Consider the following 16,961-nt stretch of genomic DNA (forward strand, 5'->3'; position numbering starts at 1 on the left):
CTACATGGGGCTGTCTTTGGGCCTGGTGAGGCAACTCCAGCTGGTGCAGAATGCAGAATGTGATGTCCTTGTTGAAACTTATGCCCCCTGAACAACTTAGATCCCAGGGTTCCTTAGGGACTGCCTGAACCCTTATATCCCAGATCAATCACTGAGACCATCCGCAGGGCTGTTGTTAGTTGTTATTTTAAGCTGGGGAGGCTCCTCTGACAGCAACAAGAAACCAAGCCTTTGGTGTCATCCGGCCAGCTTTGTGGAATGCTCTGCCAACAGAATTTCAACAGGCACCTTCTGTTTCAACTTTTTAAATGCCTGATGAAAAGTTCTACATTCCATTAGGCTCACGTGGGCCATTAAGAACACATCTTTCCACAGCAGAGAGCTGAGCTCTGATTTTAAAATGGTTTTTATTGTATGGTTTTATGTATAGCTGTTGTAGACCAGTCCCATATTTTTTGATGAACAGCAGCATATTAATAAAGAGATAAATATATTTCTGTTGGTTGAAAATGAGATAGTTGTAAATAAGTAATCAAAGAATAAGAAGCAAAATAGTAATGAACTGATACCTGAACAGTCTCAAGAAGCAAAGACAGTCAGAATGGACTAAGAACTATGGTGACCTTCATGGTACCCGATCCCTAGCAACACAGATTTTAAGTCATGGCGTGAAAGCATTTTCTTTTTTTTTTTACTGATTTCTTCCTCCCAAAGCAATCAACATCATGAGAACTGAATGGATCTTCTCATATATAAATGAACAGATTATTCAGGGAATTGGCTTTCTCAATCTATCTTAATTCATGCTCTGAGCTGGGCATTATTAGCAGCTGGAAAAAATCTCACAAACAGTTGGGATGCACTTTTAGAATCTTCTTTCTGTGCTTGGTTTCCACCAATGTCATCAGTTTTAGAAAGTTACCCAGCCTCCTTCCCCTCCTCCGACTAGGTCGTCTGCAGCGTGTCCCCTTTCTAAATATATCTGGCACAATCTAGACCAAGTTAAACACTTCTAAATGCCTCACTAATTTCAGTAGGATAAATTTAAACACATGCTATAGGTCTGCAGTTGGAATCAGTACAATATTAACAGTGCTTGATGTTGTCTGGAGTGTGTAGTGATATTTTTAAAGACAGTAATTTCAGATAGCATAATGCAGTGCTTGCCCCTTCTTGGAAGAAGGAACTCTGAACCCAGGCAAATTATCTGGGGGGCAGGGAAATAAACAGACGTACAGTAGACACAGGCGGGGGGTGAAAATGAGAGCTGAGACTCTCAGGAAACTTTCTTTTGTGACTTAAAATAAGGCCATGCAGAGAAGCACAGAAGATAACAAAAGATATATGTTAGAGCTTTGATGTCTTTCCCAGTGTTGTTCATTATAGCCAGGATCCAATAAATCATGAAAACAATTTTATGAGCTCAGGGATGAGGAATCTGTGGTCTTCCACTTACTGTTGGACTCCAACTCCCATCAGCTCCAGCCAGCATGGCCAATAGTCAGGGATGATGCAGTTGTAGTTCAACAATGGGAGAACCAGAGATTCTTCACCCATGCACCAGCTCATGAGTACTTTCGACAACTGCCCCCATGACAAATAACTTTTGAAATGGAGTGGAAGTTCAAAAGCAAATTGCAATATTGCATTGTAGACCTCTGGTGAATGGGGGGAAAGTCAGAAAAATTCCCATTGGGATCATGAAAGAGATAACTTTTTGGATTGCAGGCTATGTATTTTTGACAGTAAGCAAAGGAACTGCGCATGCACAACACTGAAAGTGCATTTTGGATCTTGATAGGGTATTAAATGTGCTGCTGTACTTTCAATGTCTTTGGTAAACCATTCAAACCAAGACAGCCGTAGTCAAAATAACTTCCCAATCTTTCTTTGGTCATTGTTCTTCAGTACAGCCAAGCAAATACATGCAAGATTGAAAAAATCACTCTATAACCAGTAGTGTATCTTTTAATTTTTAATATTTGTTCCTAATTTATCAGTGGCTGTCTTTCTGAATTAGCACAACCACATTCTCACAGAAAGCATTCTCTTTTCAAAGAGCACAGCACTGGAAGACATTTCTCCAATTTCAAAGCTGAAGTAACAATTTTCATGTGTGAAAGTGACAGTGAAGCTCTTATCACATTCCTTGTGATAATACTTTCTCTGTAACACAATTTCCTCCCAACACATCCCAAAAGATAGGTCCACAAGACCAAAGTAAAAAATATGGATTTGAGTTTAATATTTTCTCTTCAAAAATATACATGACATATGTTGTGAACCCTGTATAGCTATTTATCTGGAACAAGTTCTTTGCTTTTATAATCAGGTACAGATAGATAGCCGTGTTGGTCTGCCATAGTCAAAATAAAAAAAATCCTTCCAGTAGCACCTTAAAGACCAACTAAGTAGTTGGTCTTTAAGGTGCTACTGGAAGGATTTTTTATATTTTTATAATCAGGATTACTGTACAGGAATAAATTTATCAAGGGACCCACTGATAATGCTTTGATTATTTGAAGGAGATTGTTTCAAGCAAATGGCAGAAATTGACAGCAAATCTGCTGATAGCTGAGAAAAATATTGGGGGGAAGGGAGATCCGATGCAGTTGGCTCCTTGAACGGAAGCCCCTTCCATTCATAGAATGATTGCTGTGCCTGAGAGAATGTGAGTGCTGCTCTCTTTCATTTTACACTAGATCCCTCCTATTAAATGCACGATATTGGAAGAAGAGCAACAAACCCCCAGAAACTAATGAATGGGTTCAAAAGATCTGGGGTGGTGCCAAAACTATGAAACTGGCATCTGCTCAGGCAGAGGAAATTTGGACACTTCCCAAGCAAAATGGCAACCTATTATACTAAATGCAAAATGGCATTAACAGGGTTTTTGTGTTATGATTTTGCAACTTTATTTCTCCTCAAAGAGCCAATATCCTCATGTCAAGAATCCTTAGCAACTTCAGAGCTCTGTGTTGAGCACAGACTGAACTCTCTCCCACCTCAGCTTGTCCAAGTTGAGGCTTGCCACACAACAGAGGGGGAAAGTTAGGACTTGCCTGGTGCAAAAAGAAATCCAGGTCCTGTTAACCTTAAATGTACTTAAGTAAACAGTAGGAACTGATGTATTTACAGTACTTTGTAAAGTACTTGTCCAAGAATAAGCCCCATTGAATTCAAGGTGGATGTGGGTAGAGGTACAATTAAAAACAAAACAGAAGCTTCCATCAGCAGAGTCTTTGTGGGAAAAGGAAACAAAAAAATTACTCGCTTCACTCAAAGTGGTGGTGAGGATTCCGTTTTCTGCATCAAAATAGCATCGTCAGTGAATGACAGTTAAACTGTTGGCATAAGATTGCAGGCTGCACTCCTGTAGTTACTCACCTGGGAATAAGCCCCACTGAACTCAATGGGCCTTAATTTTGAGTAGGCATGTATATAGGATTGTGCAGCAAATTACTTTGATCACCACTGTACCCTATAATGTCTTTTTAAAAATAAAGTTGGAGTTCTAGCCTGCCATGAGCTGGAAGCCTCTCCACCTCTTTCCTAACACCCTACTAGGCTTAAGAACCAGGTCAGACTTTGGTTTTTGATAGGGGGGGACAAATGCACTCTGTGCATGCTCAGAGGCCCCCACCCCTTTCAACTCTCACATCTTTCCGCTATTGGGCCGCAGTCACGGCAAACAAGACCAGTGGCTGAGCTCGTAGGGGCCCTAAAATGAAAGGAAGAAACAAATAATCCGTAGCCTACCGACTTTCCAGCGCGGGATGTACGAGCAACGGCTTTAGGACCCGGGAGGCGTCGTTTTGCCTACGGCGGCGACAGCCAGCAGAAGAGCCGAGGTGAGCGGGAAAACGGTCGGAACGATCGCGCAGGCGCCTTGTCGGTTGACAGGGGGAGGGGGAGGGGAGAGGAGAGGGAGCAGGAGGGAGAGCACGCCGCGCGCGCGCGGGCAGATCATGCCGGCGCTAGGACCACCTCGGCGGGCTCGGCGCGGGCGCCGATAAAGGGCTCGCGGCGGCGTTTGACGTCACGGGGAGTTAATTTTAAACCTGGACAAGATGGCGGAAGGGGACGCGGCTCGGTTCGGGCAGCGAGTAGCGCTGCCCCGGCTACAGCCGGACTTGGCAGGTAAACCGGGCGCCTGCCTGGGGTCTGGAAGGCGCGGCGGCGAGAGAGGGAAGAGCGCGGAGCCTCGCCGCTCTGGGCGGGGGCCCGGGGCCTAGAGCTCCCCCGCTGCCTCCCCGTCCCCCGGTCTCTCTCTCTCTCTCGCTCCCGTAACGGCTGCGGGCGGGACTGGCTTCCCTCACAGGGGCGCAGCGTGGCGGGAGGACGAATCGAGGGGCGTGGGGGGTGGGAAACAGAGCGCCGACGGGAGCGGTCCCTCGGCCTTTCCCCGCTCCCCGGCTCCGGCCAGGCCGCGGCACGGTCTGTGCTGGTCTGGGGGAAGCGGGGTGGGTGCCGTAAGGCCTCCTGCTCCTCGGGGGAGGTCGGTGGGTGGTTGGGCAGCCGCCTTGCCCCCAGGAGGGCGTTGGCAGGCATCTGCTGGCGGGGCTGCGCCTGCAGGTGCTAAGTAAGGGGAGTCCGTGGGTCTGTTAGGCGGGCCAGGGAGGAGGCGGGTGACACAGCGTGGCTGATGCGTGGAGGGGAAAGATCTGTAGGATCTCTAGTGGATTAGGAATCGCTACGACAGGCCAGAGTCTTCTCCCCCACCCCCTTAGAGAAGAGAGAATGTGTGTGTGTCTGTGTCTTAAGACACACACACACACACACACACACACACACACACACACACACACACAGCAGTGCCTCGGAGGCATGTTGTGTTGCAAGCTCTGGCGGGTGTACAGAGCCGGGCGGAAAGAGCCAGTGCCCCACGTGGTAGAGGCTAGCTGGTCTGCGGGGCATGGGAGTTTGTGGCCTCCTTCCCGGGTGCTTCTGGAGCAAAGTGGAGGATTTGCTCATAAAAAGGTGCCTTGTACCAAGTCAAGCCCCTGAACCTTTGAGCTCCGTGTTGTCTTCACCAGACTTAAGATTTTTTGTGGAGCTGCTGCTGCTGCTGCTTCCCTGGACTCCTGAGACCTACCATATGGAGCCAAGGACAAAATAGCGGAGGTGGTGGGGTCAGCCTGCTCCCAGAGTTAATGAGCATACTTGATTCATGCTCAGTCCAGGGATTTGTTTTCAGAACTAGAACTGCGCTCACAGTTCAGATGCACAAATATTTGCTCTTGGTTTTCCTCCCAAGCTTTATTCAGCTTGGCTGCCTGATTTAGAGAAGGAGAGAATATAAACAACTGGGAGCTGGAATTTTTGCTGATCTCCTGTTAATTCACTTCAGTTTATATTCTGCCCACTCCTGGTCTACACTTACTGGCAGCTATGCTCCAGAGCATGACTCCCAAAACATGAGTCTCTCTCAGCTCTACCTGGAAATGTCAGGTTTGAATCTTGCAGGTTCTACATTCACAACTCAGCTATTATCTGTGCCCCTCCTTCATGACTTCAAGGTTGAATAGGTGAATAATTTGGTTATGTGGATCACACAACTCAGTCTTTTGAGGTATGATGTTAGACTTTTTTCAATGTCTACTTCAGTGATATGGGGAAATGTGTAGATCACAACAGTGTTAGACTGTAGAGCTAAGGTATATCAAATGTTCTATATGCAAAATATGGCGTACTGGAGATTTTCAGTTGCTAGTGTTAGGAGGAAAGGTACTGTAGCAGAGCGTCACAGGTGAAAGGTACTAACTTCATGATTGTGAATGGGGAGATCTGTTTCTGGCTGGTACTTGGGAGCCATGATTGGTAGTTTTGGATGCAGTGTTGCATGGAGAAATGTCTGATTGCAATGTTCACAGCTTGTATACTGTGACCTACTTCTTAACAAAAGTAATTTCTTTTCTTTCACTCCTGCTTTTCCTACCATCGAAAAGAATCTCTGTTATGCTGTTGTATACAGCTAGTTCATGCAACTTGCCCAAACTAGCATTTGCATGTCTTTGGTGCATCTGAAAAGTTGTGTGGGGCAGGGGGAGAAATATGAAATCAAACTGATAACCGGAGACCTTATTTTCCCCTCTAATGTGGTCCAAATTGGCAAATGCCCAAGAAGTCTTGCTTTTGTGTACATCATGTGATAAACTTGTATGCAGGTTTGTTGCCAAACCACTAGGGGGATTTGCTTGTATAATGCTTGTTCCACTTCTTTCCATAAATAAACCTGGCAAATGATAGTGCTTTGACACCATTAGGTGTGTAACATAGAAATATTTAAATAAAGTCTCTCTTCAGGGGAAATTCTGTTCTGTTAGAAAGCTAATGGAAACAAATCTGTTAAATAATTGGTGGCATCTATAGTAGCTGGCTTATTTTAACACTTAAAGCTACGCATGAAACTGAATTAATCAACCCCTTTTCTGGAAAAGTTTTTTTTCTTACAAACTTTTCTAAAAGTGTGTGCAGTTTACCCAAAATAAAGCCTTTGGAAGTCTTAGCATATGAACATATTCAGAGCTACAGGTATGTGTGTACATTCTGTAACTAGTGCCACACAGGTAAAAAAGCAAATTCAAGGGCTTGGAAGGGTAAGTAAGGTGTGACTGTAGACTTATGGAGAGCTTACACGAGTAAGCATCTCTGGAACTCAGTAGAAATGCTTCTGAATAAATTGAATTCCACACTTGAGGCCAGGAATCTTGTTTGGCAATCGCATCATGGAAGGGCATGAAGTGAAACCTCTTCCAATGGCAAAGTTTTCTGGCACATCCAAAATGAGGGGGCCATTATCACTTGACTGGTTCAGTACTTTAGAGGCATGTGGAAGTGGTGAGAAGTGTATGCAGCTTTAAAGTTTCAAATGTAAAGCTAACCCTTTATTTCCTCCTGCTTCTTCTGCATGTGCCAGATGACACTGGAGGCTTATTGCAAAATTTAGTGAAAACATGTTGGTTCCCTGGTAAAACATGTATAGGCACATACTGTACTACATATTTGTTCATCTTGGGTACCTAGCATTCTAACACCTTATCCCAACATACTAGTGTTGTCACCAGGCAAAATGTCTAGTGTTGTATACCTCTAGCAATCTTGCTTAAAGTTGCTGGATGGTGTACCTTATGGGTTCATCATGTCACAATTAATAGCGAAAATGTTTTGAGATAGAATTTTAAACTAACTTTTGTGCCCATTAGTTTCTATTAAATTTAATTTTAAACTAGTTTCTAAGTGGTATATCTGCACTACAGTTGTGACTTCCTGTAACACCCATACACTTAAAGTTCTAACCTTCATCTGTGAGCATATCACCTAGTTTTTAATTAAAAATGAAACAAAAACTTATTCCTTGTTTACAGCAGTAAAAAGCATCAAACTTGCTTTCTAAAGCTCCAGTCTGAAGAACCTGCAATTTATTGTGTTTTTTCCTGGAATTAGTTCCTTATATTATCAAAAGCTGCTGCTTGAAGTCATTCAGAGTTATTTGGGTGGCTTGTTAAAGGGTGCTTCTGGAATGAAGGGCGTCAGAAATCTTGCATTCACAGTGCTTGTAATTGAGCCATATGGGTTGGGGTCTTACACAAGATGTGAATGCATTTACTTCTCTCTAATGACCTAATCTCAAGTGTTGGCAAACTAACAACTTATGATGAGGGTGTACCAGCAGGTGTCAGCTGTGTGTTACAGAACCCTTGCATGAGGGGTACAAATGTCGGTTAACTCTTCACTGCTAAACTTTTAGCTGTGACTCTTTGCTACCATGTACTGGTAGACTTGTAAATTCTCTTTTCTCTCCCCTCCCCATATAGGGCAGGAGTCGCCTAATAAACCCTATCAGCGAAAGCCCTGCGCAAGGACTTCTGCTTGCGCAGCAGGACTTTCCCAGCCCACTGTCCCCCCAAATTGGCTCTAGGTTGGTTGGGAGAGCCCCCCAGGACTGAGGGAGAGGAGGCTCATGCTACCTGGCAAACTGATAAGCTTGTGCAGGTGGAACATTTTTATAGCATGACTTGAATTCTACTCATTAACTTGTTTACAGATACATCTTCTAGCAATGGGAATAATAATTGACAGATAATCCAGTTGCTTGTCTGGTTCATATATAACTCTAAAGTCAGGCTTCTCCAGTCTTGTGTCTATCAGATGTCTTGCATCAGCCCCAGCCAACATGGCTGATGATCAGGGATGATGGAAGTTGTGGTCCAAAGCATCTAGATTCTGGAGGGCATCACATTAGATATCACTGGTTTAGTGTTATATGAGGTGTTGGGAACCTTAGGCACAGGGGCCAAATACAGCCTCATGGCCTCTCTATCTGGCCTTTCGTTATGCCTTCAGGTGCTTTTGTGTGACTTGACTGTGCCTTTGATTTATAATGCTGGATGGAGAAATATGGAGAAACCTGACTTTTGTGTGAAGGGAATATAACAAGCAGGGATTGTGATTCTGTGGATGTTGTTGGACTCCACCTTGTGGCATGGCCAGTGGTCACGGATTGTGGGTGCTGTAGTCCAACAGCATCTAGAACAGCTCCAGCCAGCAGGGATAATGGTCAGGGATAATGGGAGTTGTAGTTCAAAACATCTGGAATGCACCATGTTGGCTATTCCTGATCTAGAGTTCCTTATCCTAGTGCAAAGAAAAAAGGCACATCAATTGCTGTACTCACTTGTCCTGGTTGGTCCTGCCCACTGCTTGTCTGTAGCCCTTGGAAGGTTGCCCCAAAGAAATCATGACAATTGGGCTGAAAAAGGATTCCCATCTCTGTGCTAAATGGACAAGCTTCAGTAAACTCCCATGGAGTGTCAAGCATACACTGGTGCACACATACACACACCTCTCCTCTAATGTGGCCAGGATGAGGACTACTTTCCAAAGGTACATTCAGTCTCAAAAAAAACTTGGCTTAGCATTGCATGTGAATCAACAATCCTGGTTTTAAACAATCAGTAGTTGCTAAATGAGCAAACATCGAAACATGGGTTATGAAGCTGTCTTGTTTACCTAACCATTGCTTTAAAGCAAGATTCTTGCTTTGCATGTAATTCTAAACTGAGATTCTTTGAAATGAAAAGTAAATATCAGCAGGGAAAAGATGGAACATATTAGTTTCGACATTTCACTTGATCCCGCTGAATCTGCTAAACTATGATTTAGTGCTTTTGTCAGTAGGAAAGCTAATCATAGTTTAGGTTACAGTCTGGTTTTGGATGAGGCTGCACTACCCTTGAAGTTTGGGAATGCACCTGGACTCAGCCTTTCTCTTTGATGGCTATGGACACACTAGTGCTACTAGTGTTACTTTACCACTGATCTTAACAGCATGAGAGGCAAAATAGAACCTGAAGACACTTCAAATGACAGTGGCCATCTTCAGTCCCAGCACCACTCACCTCATCACTCCTTCCCAACTAGGACAATCACAAAGTCATGCCCCTACCCTATCCTATCCTGGCCAGGCTATCCAGAATAATGCCACAGGCAACATTAACAGCCATTGAGAGGTCCAGCAGTTACTGGTGTAGGTAATCTACCAGAGATTCAGGGAATAGGCTCTCTTTATACCCAGTCACCAGTACAGGCAACAACTGTTTTGCACGGGGAGTGCGTTCCTGTCCCCCGTGCACTTTGCCAGAGCACATGTAAGACCACAATGCCTCCTTTTCCAGTCACTTCCCGTTGCGGCGATGGGAGCATGCATTCTTTCAATGCATGCAAAACGGGAGTTGCCTGTACAGACAAATTCATGGTGCTGCTGTGATGGCCAGGTTCTACTAACACTGTTGGAGACAATATGCATCTGAATACCAGTTGGTGGAAAGAGTGCCAGTTGGAAAGAGTGCCAGTTGGTGGAAAGAGTGGAGAGAGTGCCGTTTTACCTGAGCCCTGATTGTGGCCTGCCTTTAGGCTTTTGAATGGCCACTGTGAGAACAGGATGCTGGACTAGACTAGATGGACCTCTGGCCTGATGCAGCAGGGGTCTTCTTTTCCACCCATTTCTTTAAAAAAAATGTTTTCCATTAATTTTTATTAAATTATATGCAAGCAACATGTAACAAAACGCTATAAATTTTCTTTATGAACAATACATATATAAGCAATTCTGTTTAAAATGCCTCGGCTGTCAATCACCATACATATATACATCAATATGTCAATTAGTTACAGATTATTTCAGAATTGTCTAATAGTTTTATTTATAAACAAAAATCAATAAATGAAATGAGAATCTGATTAAGCCTTACTTAATGCTCCAGCAGAGCTCTTCTTATGTGCAGCAACCTATAGATAAGTCTGGTTCTAGATTTACTGCTTGGTATACAGCAGGGAGTGCCTTATTTCTGCTTAGCTTGGTGTGTCTGCTGTACCTTTTTCCTGGGAATGATAGATGTAGCCCAGGAATCCCCAAACTCGGCCCTCCAGCTGTTTTGGGACTATCATTCCCATCATCCCTGACCACTGGTCCTGTTCACTAGGGATGATGGGAGTTGTAGTCCCAAAACAGCTGGAGGGCCGAGTTTGGGGATGCCTGATATAGCCATTGGGTGAAACTGGGTTGCATTAATATAAAATTACTGCGATGCAAGTTATGTGTGCCTGCCTTTGCCCAGAATTTAATTATCCAAAATGCAGTGACCAGGGCTCCTGACATTAAGGAGCTGTACATGTTGTCATTATGCTTCCAGGCCTATTTCAAAGTACTGGTACCTGCCTTTAAGCCTTTCTTGCATAGATCACCTGCTCCCTCCAGCATCACATGGGAGGATCAAGATCCTGGGGCATTTGCTGAAGTGTCACTGCTGTCCTATAATTTCCTACCCAGCGTAGTCTGATAGAGTGTCAGCTTGGCAATCTTTTGAACTCCTCAGGTGAGCTTTTGGGGCTTTGGCTTACTGAGCTGCTGAAGTGTTTTTAAAAGGCTGACTAATGCTGTTGTGTCACATATGAAGGATGTTTATTGTGCTATTGTCAGAAACCTATTATAAGCTAGTTTGGGTACCATTTTGAATTTGGTGTGCATTCCTGCCATTTAGGCATGTTTCTAGTGTCTGATAATAAACACGGGAAGACAACACTTTGAAAAACAAGTTAGGGTCAGTTCACTAGGTCAGCAAATTAGAAATGCCATGCAAGTACAGCAGCTAGAGTAGTGATTGCTGCTAAATGGAAGTCACAAACTGTACCCTCAAGGGAGGAATGGATTTGTAAATTAAATGAATACTTAGCTTTGGCAAAATTAACAGCTATTATAAGAAATCAGTCGAATCAAAAATTGAAAAAGGAGTGGAAATGTTTTGATGAATATATTGGAAAATATTGATCAAAAAAAGATATGCTAATATGCCTAGATTAAAATGTAAAGTATCTGAGGGAAGGTAAATTAGTAAGGAAGGATAATAAGAATACATAGAAGATTTGAGAAGATTGTAGAATGCAAAGATAAATGTAATCTCAGAATGTAGAGGAAATACATTTGATTGATGATTTAAACGATAAATATATGTGGGGATGGGGACGATGTGGGGATGGCTTTGGTATATTTGCATTGTGATGTAATACAGAAAAAAACCAATAAAAATGAAGAAATGCCATGCATTCTATCTACTTGTGTTCACCACTGCTTCCAATAAGCTTTCCAGAAAGAGGAAAAATGGCAAGAACTGGCATTTGCTTTTGAAGCTTTAGGATACAGCACCATTTCCATAAAGATTTATACACACGCTGATACTTCCAGTTGTCCAATCATTGGGATATTTGAGAAATCTTGAGCCTAAACTTTGAATATTCCATACCAGAGGCTACAAATTGGAAGGGATACATTAAATTCTTTCCAGACTTATTTTTAAAAAGCTACTAAAAATGCCAAAATACTTAAATAGTCACAACTGTTTAAAAACTACTGCCCAACATCAGCCAACCAACTTGGATGTTCAAGGGGTGCAGTAATCAGACCTGACCAGGTTCTGTTTGTTTGTTTGTTTGTTTGTTTGTTTGCTTGCTTGCTTGCTTGCTTGACCCAAATTGCAGGCTTATGCATTTTGGTGATAATAAATAAGTTTGATTGTACAATGTGTTCTTACTTAAAGATGTAAAGAGACTTCTGTTGGTCATACAACATACTGAGTTCCATATGCTGTGACCTGTAGTAGTAGATCAAGTCCATGCTCTTGTTTTTCAGCTGCTAGGAAAAGCTGGTCAGTAACTGTCAATTGATCCTTGTTATATAAGCCAGACATTTTCTGAGGAAACATTAGCTAGGGCATTCTTGCTATAGTAACATATGAACTTTTGATCTTGGCTGTAATATCTAATCTAGGGATGACCAGCTGAGAGCCTGTAGGCATGATGTAGTCCCAAAGCAATTTATCTGGCCCCTGGTCAGGGTAACATTTCCCATTCTGTATCTTGGGTACAGTGGTGCCCCGCAAGACGAATGCCTCGCAAGACGGAAAACCCGCTAGACCAGGGGTCTGCAACCTTTAAGACAAAAGGAGCCGCTTGGACCCGTTTCCGAAGAAAAAAACAACAACTGGGAGCCGCAAAACCATTGTGACATTTAAAGCATGCGCGCCGCTGCCCTCCGATCTGACAGCAGGCGGGAAGGTGACGTTGGGACGGTGCGTGACTAACGCACGCACCGCCCCATGCGACATCACAGCCAGTACAGTGCCTGCCACAGTGGGGAGTGTCGGGGCGCACAATGCGCCTCCTCCCCTCGCTAGTATCCGCCCCGGAGCCGCGGCAAAGGTGTAAAAGAGCCACATGCGGCTGCGGAGCCGCGGGTTGCAGACCCCTGCGCTAGACGAAAGGGTTTTCCGTTTTTGAGCTGCTTCGCAAGACGATTTTCCCTATGGGCTTGCTTTGCAAGACGAAAACGTCTTGCAAGTGTTCCGATTTTTTTCCGCTCCCCCCCCTTTTTCTAAGCCGCTAATAGCCTTTTAGCCACTAATCCTTTAATAGCCGCTAAGCCTTTAATAGCCGCTAAACCGCTAATAGCGCTAAGCCGCTAAGCCGCTAATAGGGTTGCTTCGCAAGACGAAAAAACCGCTAGACGAAGAGACTCGCGGAACGGATTGCTTTCGTCTTGCGAGGCACCACTGTATTCTTGAGGTGGGAAATGTATATACATGTACATGGATAACACTTAAAATATATATTTGCAACTCAACTTTTATACTGCCAAGGAGCATAATCCAGCACCCTTTGTTATGCAGAGTAGAAGAGTACAAGATCACACAGCTGGATTCAGTAGATGATTAGAATGGGATACAGGACTTGTCTGTCGTTGCATCCAGTAAGGCCAATTCATGACATTTTTTCACTTTTTAAAAACAAAAGCAGCTTTAAAATTGGTGTGTTGATTTCACAGGTTATGAGTCGCAGTGATGGACTTGATGCAAGCAAACAAATTTAAACTTAACCCAGACAAGATAGAGATGGTATTGGTCAGTAGAGCTGTCTTGGGCATAGTTTAAGAGGGTAGCACTTGCTTTGAAAATGCAGGTTTAGAGTTTGGATGTGCCCCTGATTTTATGCTTAACCATGGCTGCTTGTGCCAGATAGCTTTTGCCTAGCTCAAGCTCATGTTGCAACTGTGCCTGTTCTTGGAAGCTGCAGATCTCACCAAGATAACATGTGGCTTAGTTCCATCAAGTTAAATAATATTTATTGATAATTTCAGAATTACAAGAAAAAGAAAAACTAAAAAACAACACTACAATACAAAAAAAGAAAACAATAAAAAAGAGAAAAACACAAAATACGACAATACAGCAAAAGACAGTAAAAAAAAGAAAAAAGGAAGAAAAAAACACAAATCCCAAATTGCATATCCATAATTTCCATTTGCTTGTTTCATTGACCTCCTCACTCCTCCGTTTTTGTATTCTAGTTTAGTAATTATTTCAGCAAATTCTTTCCATCTTTCTCAATTTTTGTTATAAAATTTATCTTAACAATTTAACCTAATAATTAACTCAACAGATCCTTACCATCTTTCCCCATATTCTGTTATTCAGATTACCTTAATTTATTTAACCTTATCATACCCCTAAGTACCTTAGACCTTAAATCTTAGTTTTCAAATGTACATAGCTCCTGATATCATTTCTGCTAGAGTCGTATAGTTTCATTCCCACATTTTCCCTAATATTCATTAGCTAATTCTAAAATAAAAAATTTCCATTATAAATTCTCTTCCAATCATCATCCAGCGTCTCTTCTTCCTGGTCTCGGGTCATGTCAGTCCTTATTGTCCATTCCATCTAGTCCATCAACCTGGAAGCCTTATGTCCGAGGCCCTTAAATCTCTTCCATGTCCCTTCTGCAGTTCTTCTTCATCTTGTTTGTGCTTGCCTCTTTCCTTGTCTTTTGTTGGTCTCTGTCTTAGTTTCTTTCCTTTCTCATTGGGGGGTAGGTCTCTGGGGGATTCCAGCCCAAAATTGTCTCCATCGCCCTTCATCCAGCTCGCCCATTCCCCATAGTCCCACTCCCCACAGTCCTCGATATAATCCAAAACGTATTTAAAATCAAATTTCAAGGTCTCTCCAAAGCTAGAAACCTCCTCATCTCCAGACTCCCCTTGGCCCACTCCAACTTTAATCTTCAATAACAGCGGTTTATGCTCCTGTAGGGCCTCGGGTCTCTCCACTTGTACTATTTGAGGTGCAGCCGCATCCTCCTCCATTGTCATCTGCACTTGCCCATTCAGTATAGATTGATAGGTTGGCTCTTGAATGATTTCTATATCAATGTACAACAGTCAAATCACAACACAACAGTACAACAGAATGTTGTACAACACAATGTACAACACAATGTACAACAGTCAAATCACAACCACAACAGTCAAATCCATTTTCTCATTCATCAAGTCCATCTTCTCGTGCATCTGTTCCAGCAAAGCATTTGTCTTGCATAGAGCAAGCACCCAGTCTTTCTCCCAGCTCATCTTTGTTCAAGGTCAGAAAAGACTGTTCCCACAGTCTTAATCTCACAGATGTTGGGTCTCAAATATGCTGCAGCAACAATTTAGCAAGCTCCCTCTAGAGGAGACAATCTACTTGTATCCATTTTTTTTTTTTGAAGACCAAGGAAAGTTACTTTCATTTTTCAGATATTTCAGATGTTTTTCAAGTATTTTGTTTCTTTAAAATGCAAAAGGCAACATTAGAATCAACTTGTTTCTCTTCATTAGCTATCTGTCATAGTGTTACGTTCACAGTCAATGAACCTCTCCAACAGTTTCTGTCTCTGACACCCCGTTCCCAGGTTAGAGACGGTGGAAACTTATCCTTCTTCACTCCCTCTCCTGCTGGGGTTAAACAGAGTTCCCCCCCTTTTCTCCTCCTTCCAAGGGGGGTTTCAGTGGTTCTAAACGTAGGAAATTTAGTCTTTTTTAACAGCTTCCCGGCTTTAGCTTGCAAAATTTTTGCTTTAGTCTATATACAAAAATCGGAAGGCGGACTTCCTGTTTGCACCTTCCCGCTTCGATACCAAATTAAAACAATTTCTTGATCCAATTTTCCGTTTCTACTCACGGGTACTTGTTTTAAGTCCAATTGTCCACAGGAAAAAGTCAGCGCTCTCTGGCAATGGCTGTGCGGCTTCACTCCGTGAAAGTAGCAGTCAGTTCGTAGCACCACGCTTCTCACCCCACTTCGCTCCGGAGCCCCTTGATGGGATTCCCCGCGAGTAGGGGGGCGCTTCTGGTGCCCTGCCGAACCCCACGTTCCCAGGCTTCCTCCGCCTGTGATTTCTAACGGGTCCCCGCCTTTCCCACGGTGGGAAGACACAGTTTCCACGGAGCCCGTTCCTCCGGTCGGAGGAATTCTGCCATTCACCAATGGCGCTGACCCGGAAGTCCTTAGTGCCATCAAGTTAAAGTCAGTTACTAGACCAGATGAAGTTTTATTTTTTTAACTGATTGTTCTTTATCTACTTTCCTCATATGGCTCAAGCAAATATTCTTCAAATTAAATGAAACAGCAGCTCCATACTTTTAACATTACAAAATAAAAATGATCCATGTTTAATGTAAATATTACTTTTTCTATTATCTGCTGACTATTTGCATTCTTTCTCTGAGCACACACACTCTGCTTAAGCACACATACTCCACAAGTACTACTTGGTGGTGCAAATTTTATCATCTCAGCCTGTGGCTTCTTGTCTAGAGATCAAAGGGGACTTTTCAGTGGTGGCACCCTTGCTCGAAGGTCCCCCTTTGGAAATTGTGTTAGTACCCACATTACTGGCATTCAGGTGCCTGGTGAAAACCTGGTTGTTCAAGACTTTGGTTATTAGCACCACTGTTATTTAATATTGTTGATATTTTGTTTTTATTGCATTTTTTTCTGGCATATGTGTGTTAAACTAAAACTCTGTCATTCTATTGATTTTTAAATCTCCCTCCAAGAGATCCTAGGGTGTTGACTGGGATACAAATAGTCTAATAAATAAAATGGCCCCAATAATATGATTAGATTGCATTTATTAAATGTGTGTGTTGTTTAACACAGATAGATACCTCTAGGCAACTTTCCATATGGATAAAATATATAATACCAAAAAATAACTTTTAAAATACAATAACCAACTTTAATAATCAATTATACAACCACTGGCTGAAGAACAAACTCTGAAATATTAACTGTTTCCACTGTCACTGCAGATATATGAGCAGTTGAAATGGATCTAATCTATCCTGTCAAATGTTCTTTTTTACTGTTAAATACTATCAAAAGTGGAGGAAGAAGGGGATAATGCCTCCTAGCAAAAGTCATGAAATGGTGAAATATTTCTGTGTCTTCAACTGTTTCAGAACCATTTCTGTGACAGTTTTGTCCAACCTGTCTAACTCTGACTGTTCGACATAAAGACTCCTGGCTGCTCTGAGAAAGTGTGTAGCAATGGCATATTTAAATTGGCCAGAATATACAGGCTTTTAGGTC

General features: G+C 42.8%; 1 protein-coding gene and 1 long non-coding RNA gene across 4 annotated transcripts in view; one reads left to right on the forward strand and one right to left on the reverse strand.

The window, feature by feature from the left end:
• The window catches only part of LOC308584210, a 31,318-nt gene extending 27,438 nt beyond the window's left edge, over window positions 1-3,880 (reverse strand). Inside the window, exon 1 of the long non-coding RNA XR_014006643.1 lies at window positions 3,760-3,880. This is a non-coding gene — a long non-coding RNA (uncharacterized lncRNA). The remainder of the gene's footprint in view (window positions 1-3,759) is intronic.
• Window positions 3,881-3,945: 65 nt separating this feature from the next.
• ATL2 (atlastin GTPase 2) overlaps window positions 3,946-16,961 on the forward strand; it is a 31,344-nt gene continuing 18,328 nt past the window's right edge. Inside the window, exon 1 of one of the 3 annotated variants that reach the window (XM_081188634.1) lies at window positions 3,946-4,140. In XM_081188634.1, coding sequence (XP_081044760.1) covers window positions 4,071-4,140 — 70 coding nt within the window. In that variant the 5' untranslated portion in view covers window positions 3,946-4,070. The remainder of the gene's footprint in view (window positions 4,141-16,961) is intronic. The other 2 variants (XM_081188635.1, XM_081188636.1) reach the window with 2 other exon arrangements.

The sequence above is a fragment of the Podarcis bocagei genome (genome assembly GCF_964188305.1).
Source record: "Podarcis bocagei genome assembly, chromosome: 3".
NCBI classification, from domain to species: domain Eukaryota; kingdom Metazoa; phylum Chordata; class Lepidosauria; order Squamata; family Lacertidae; genus Podarcis; species Podarcis bocagei.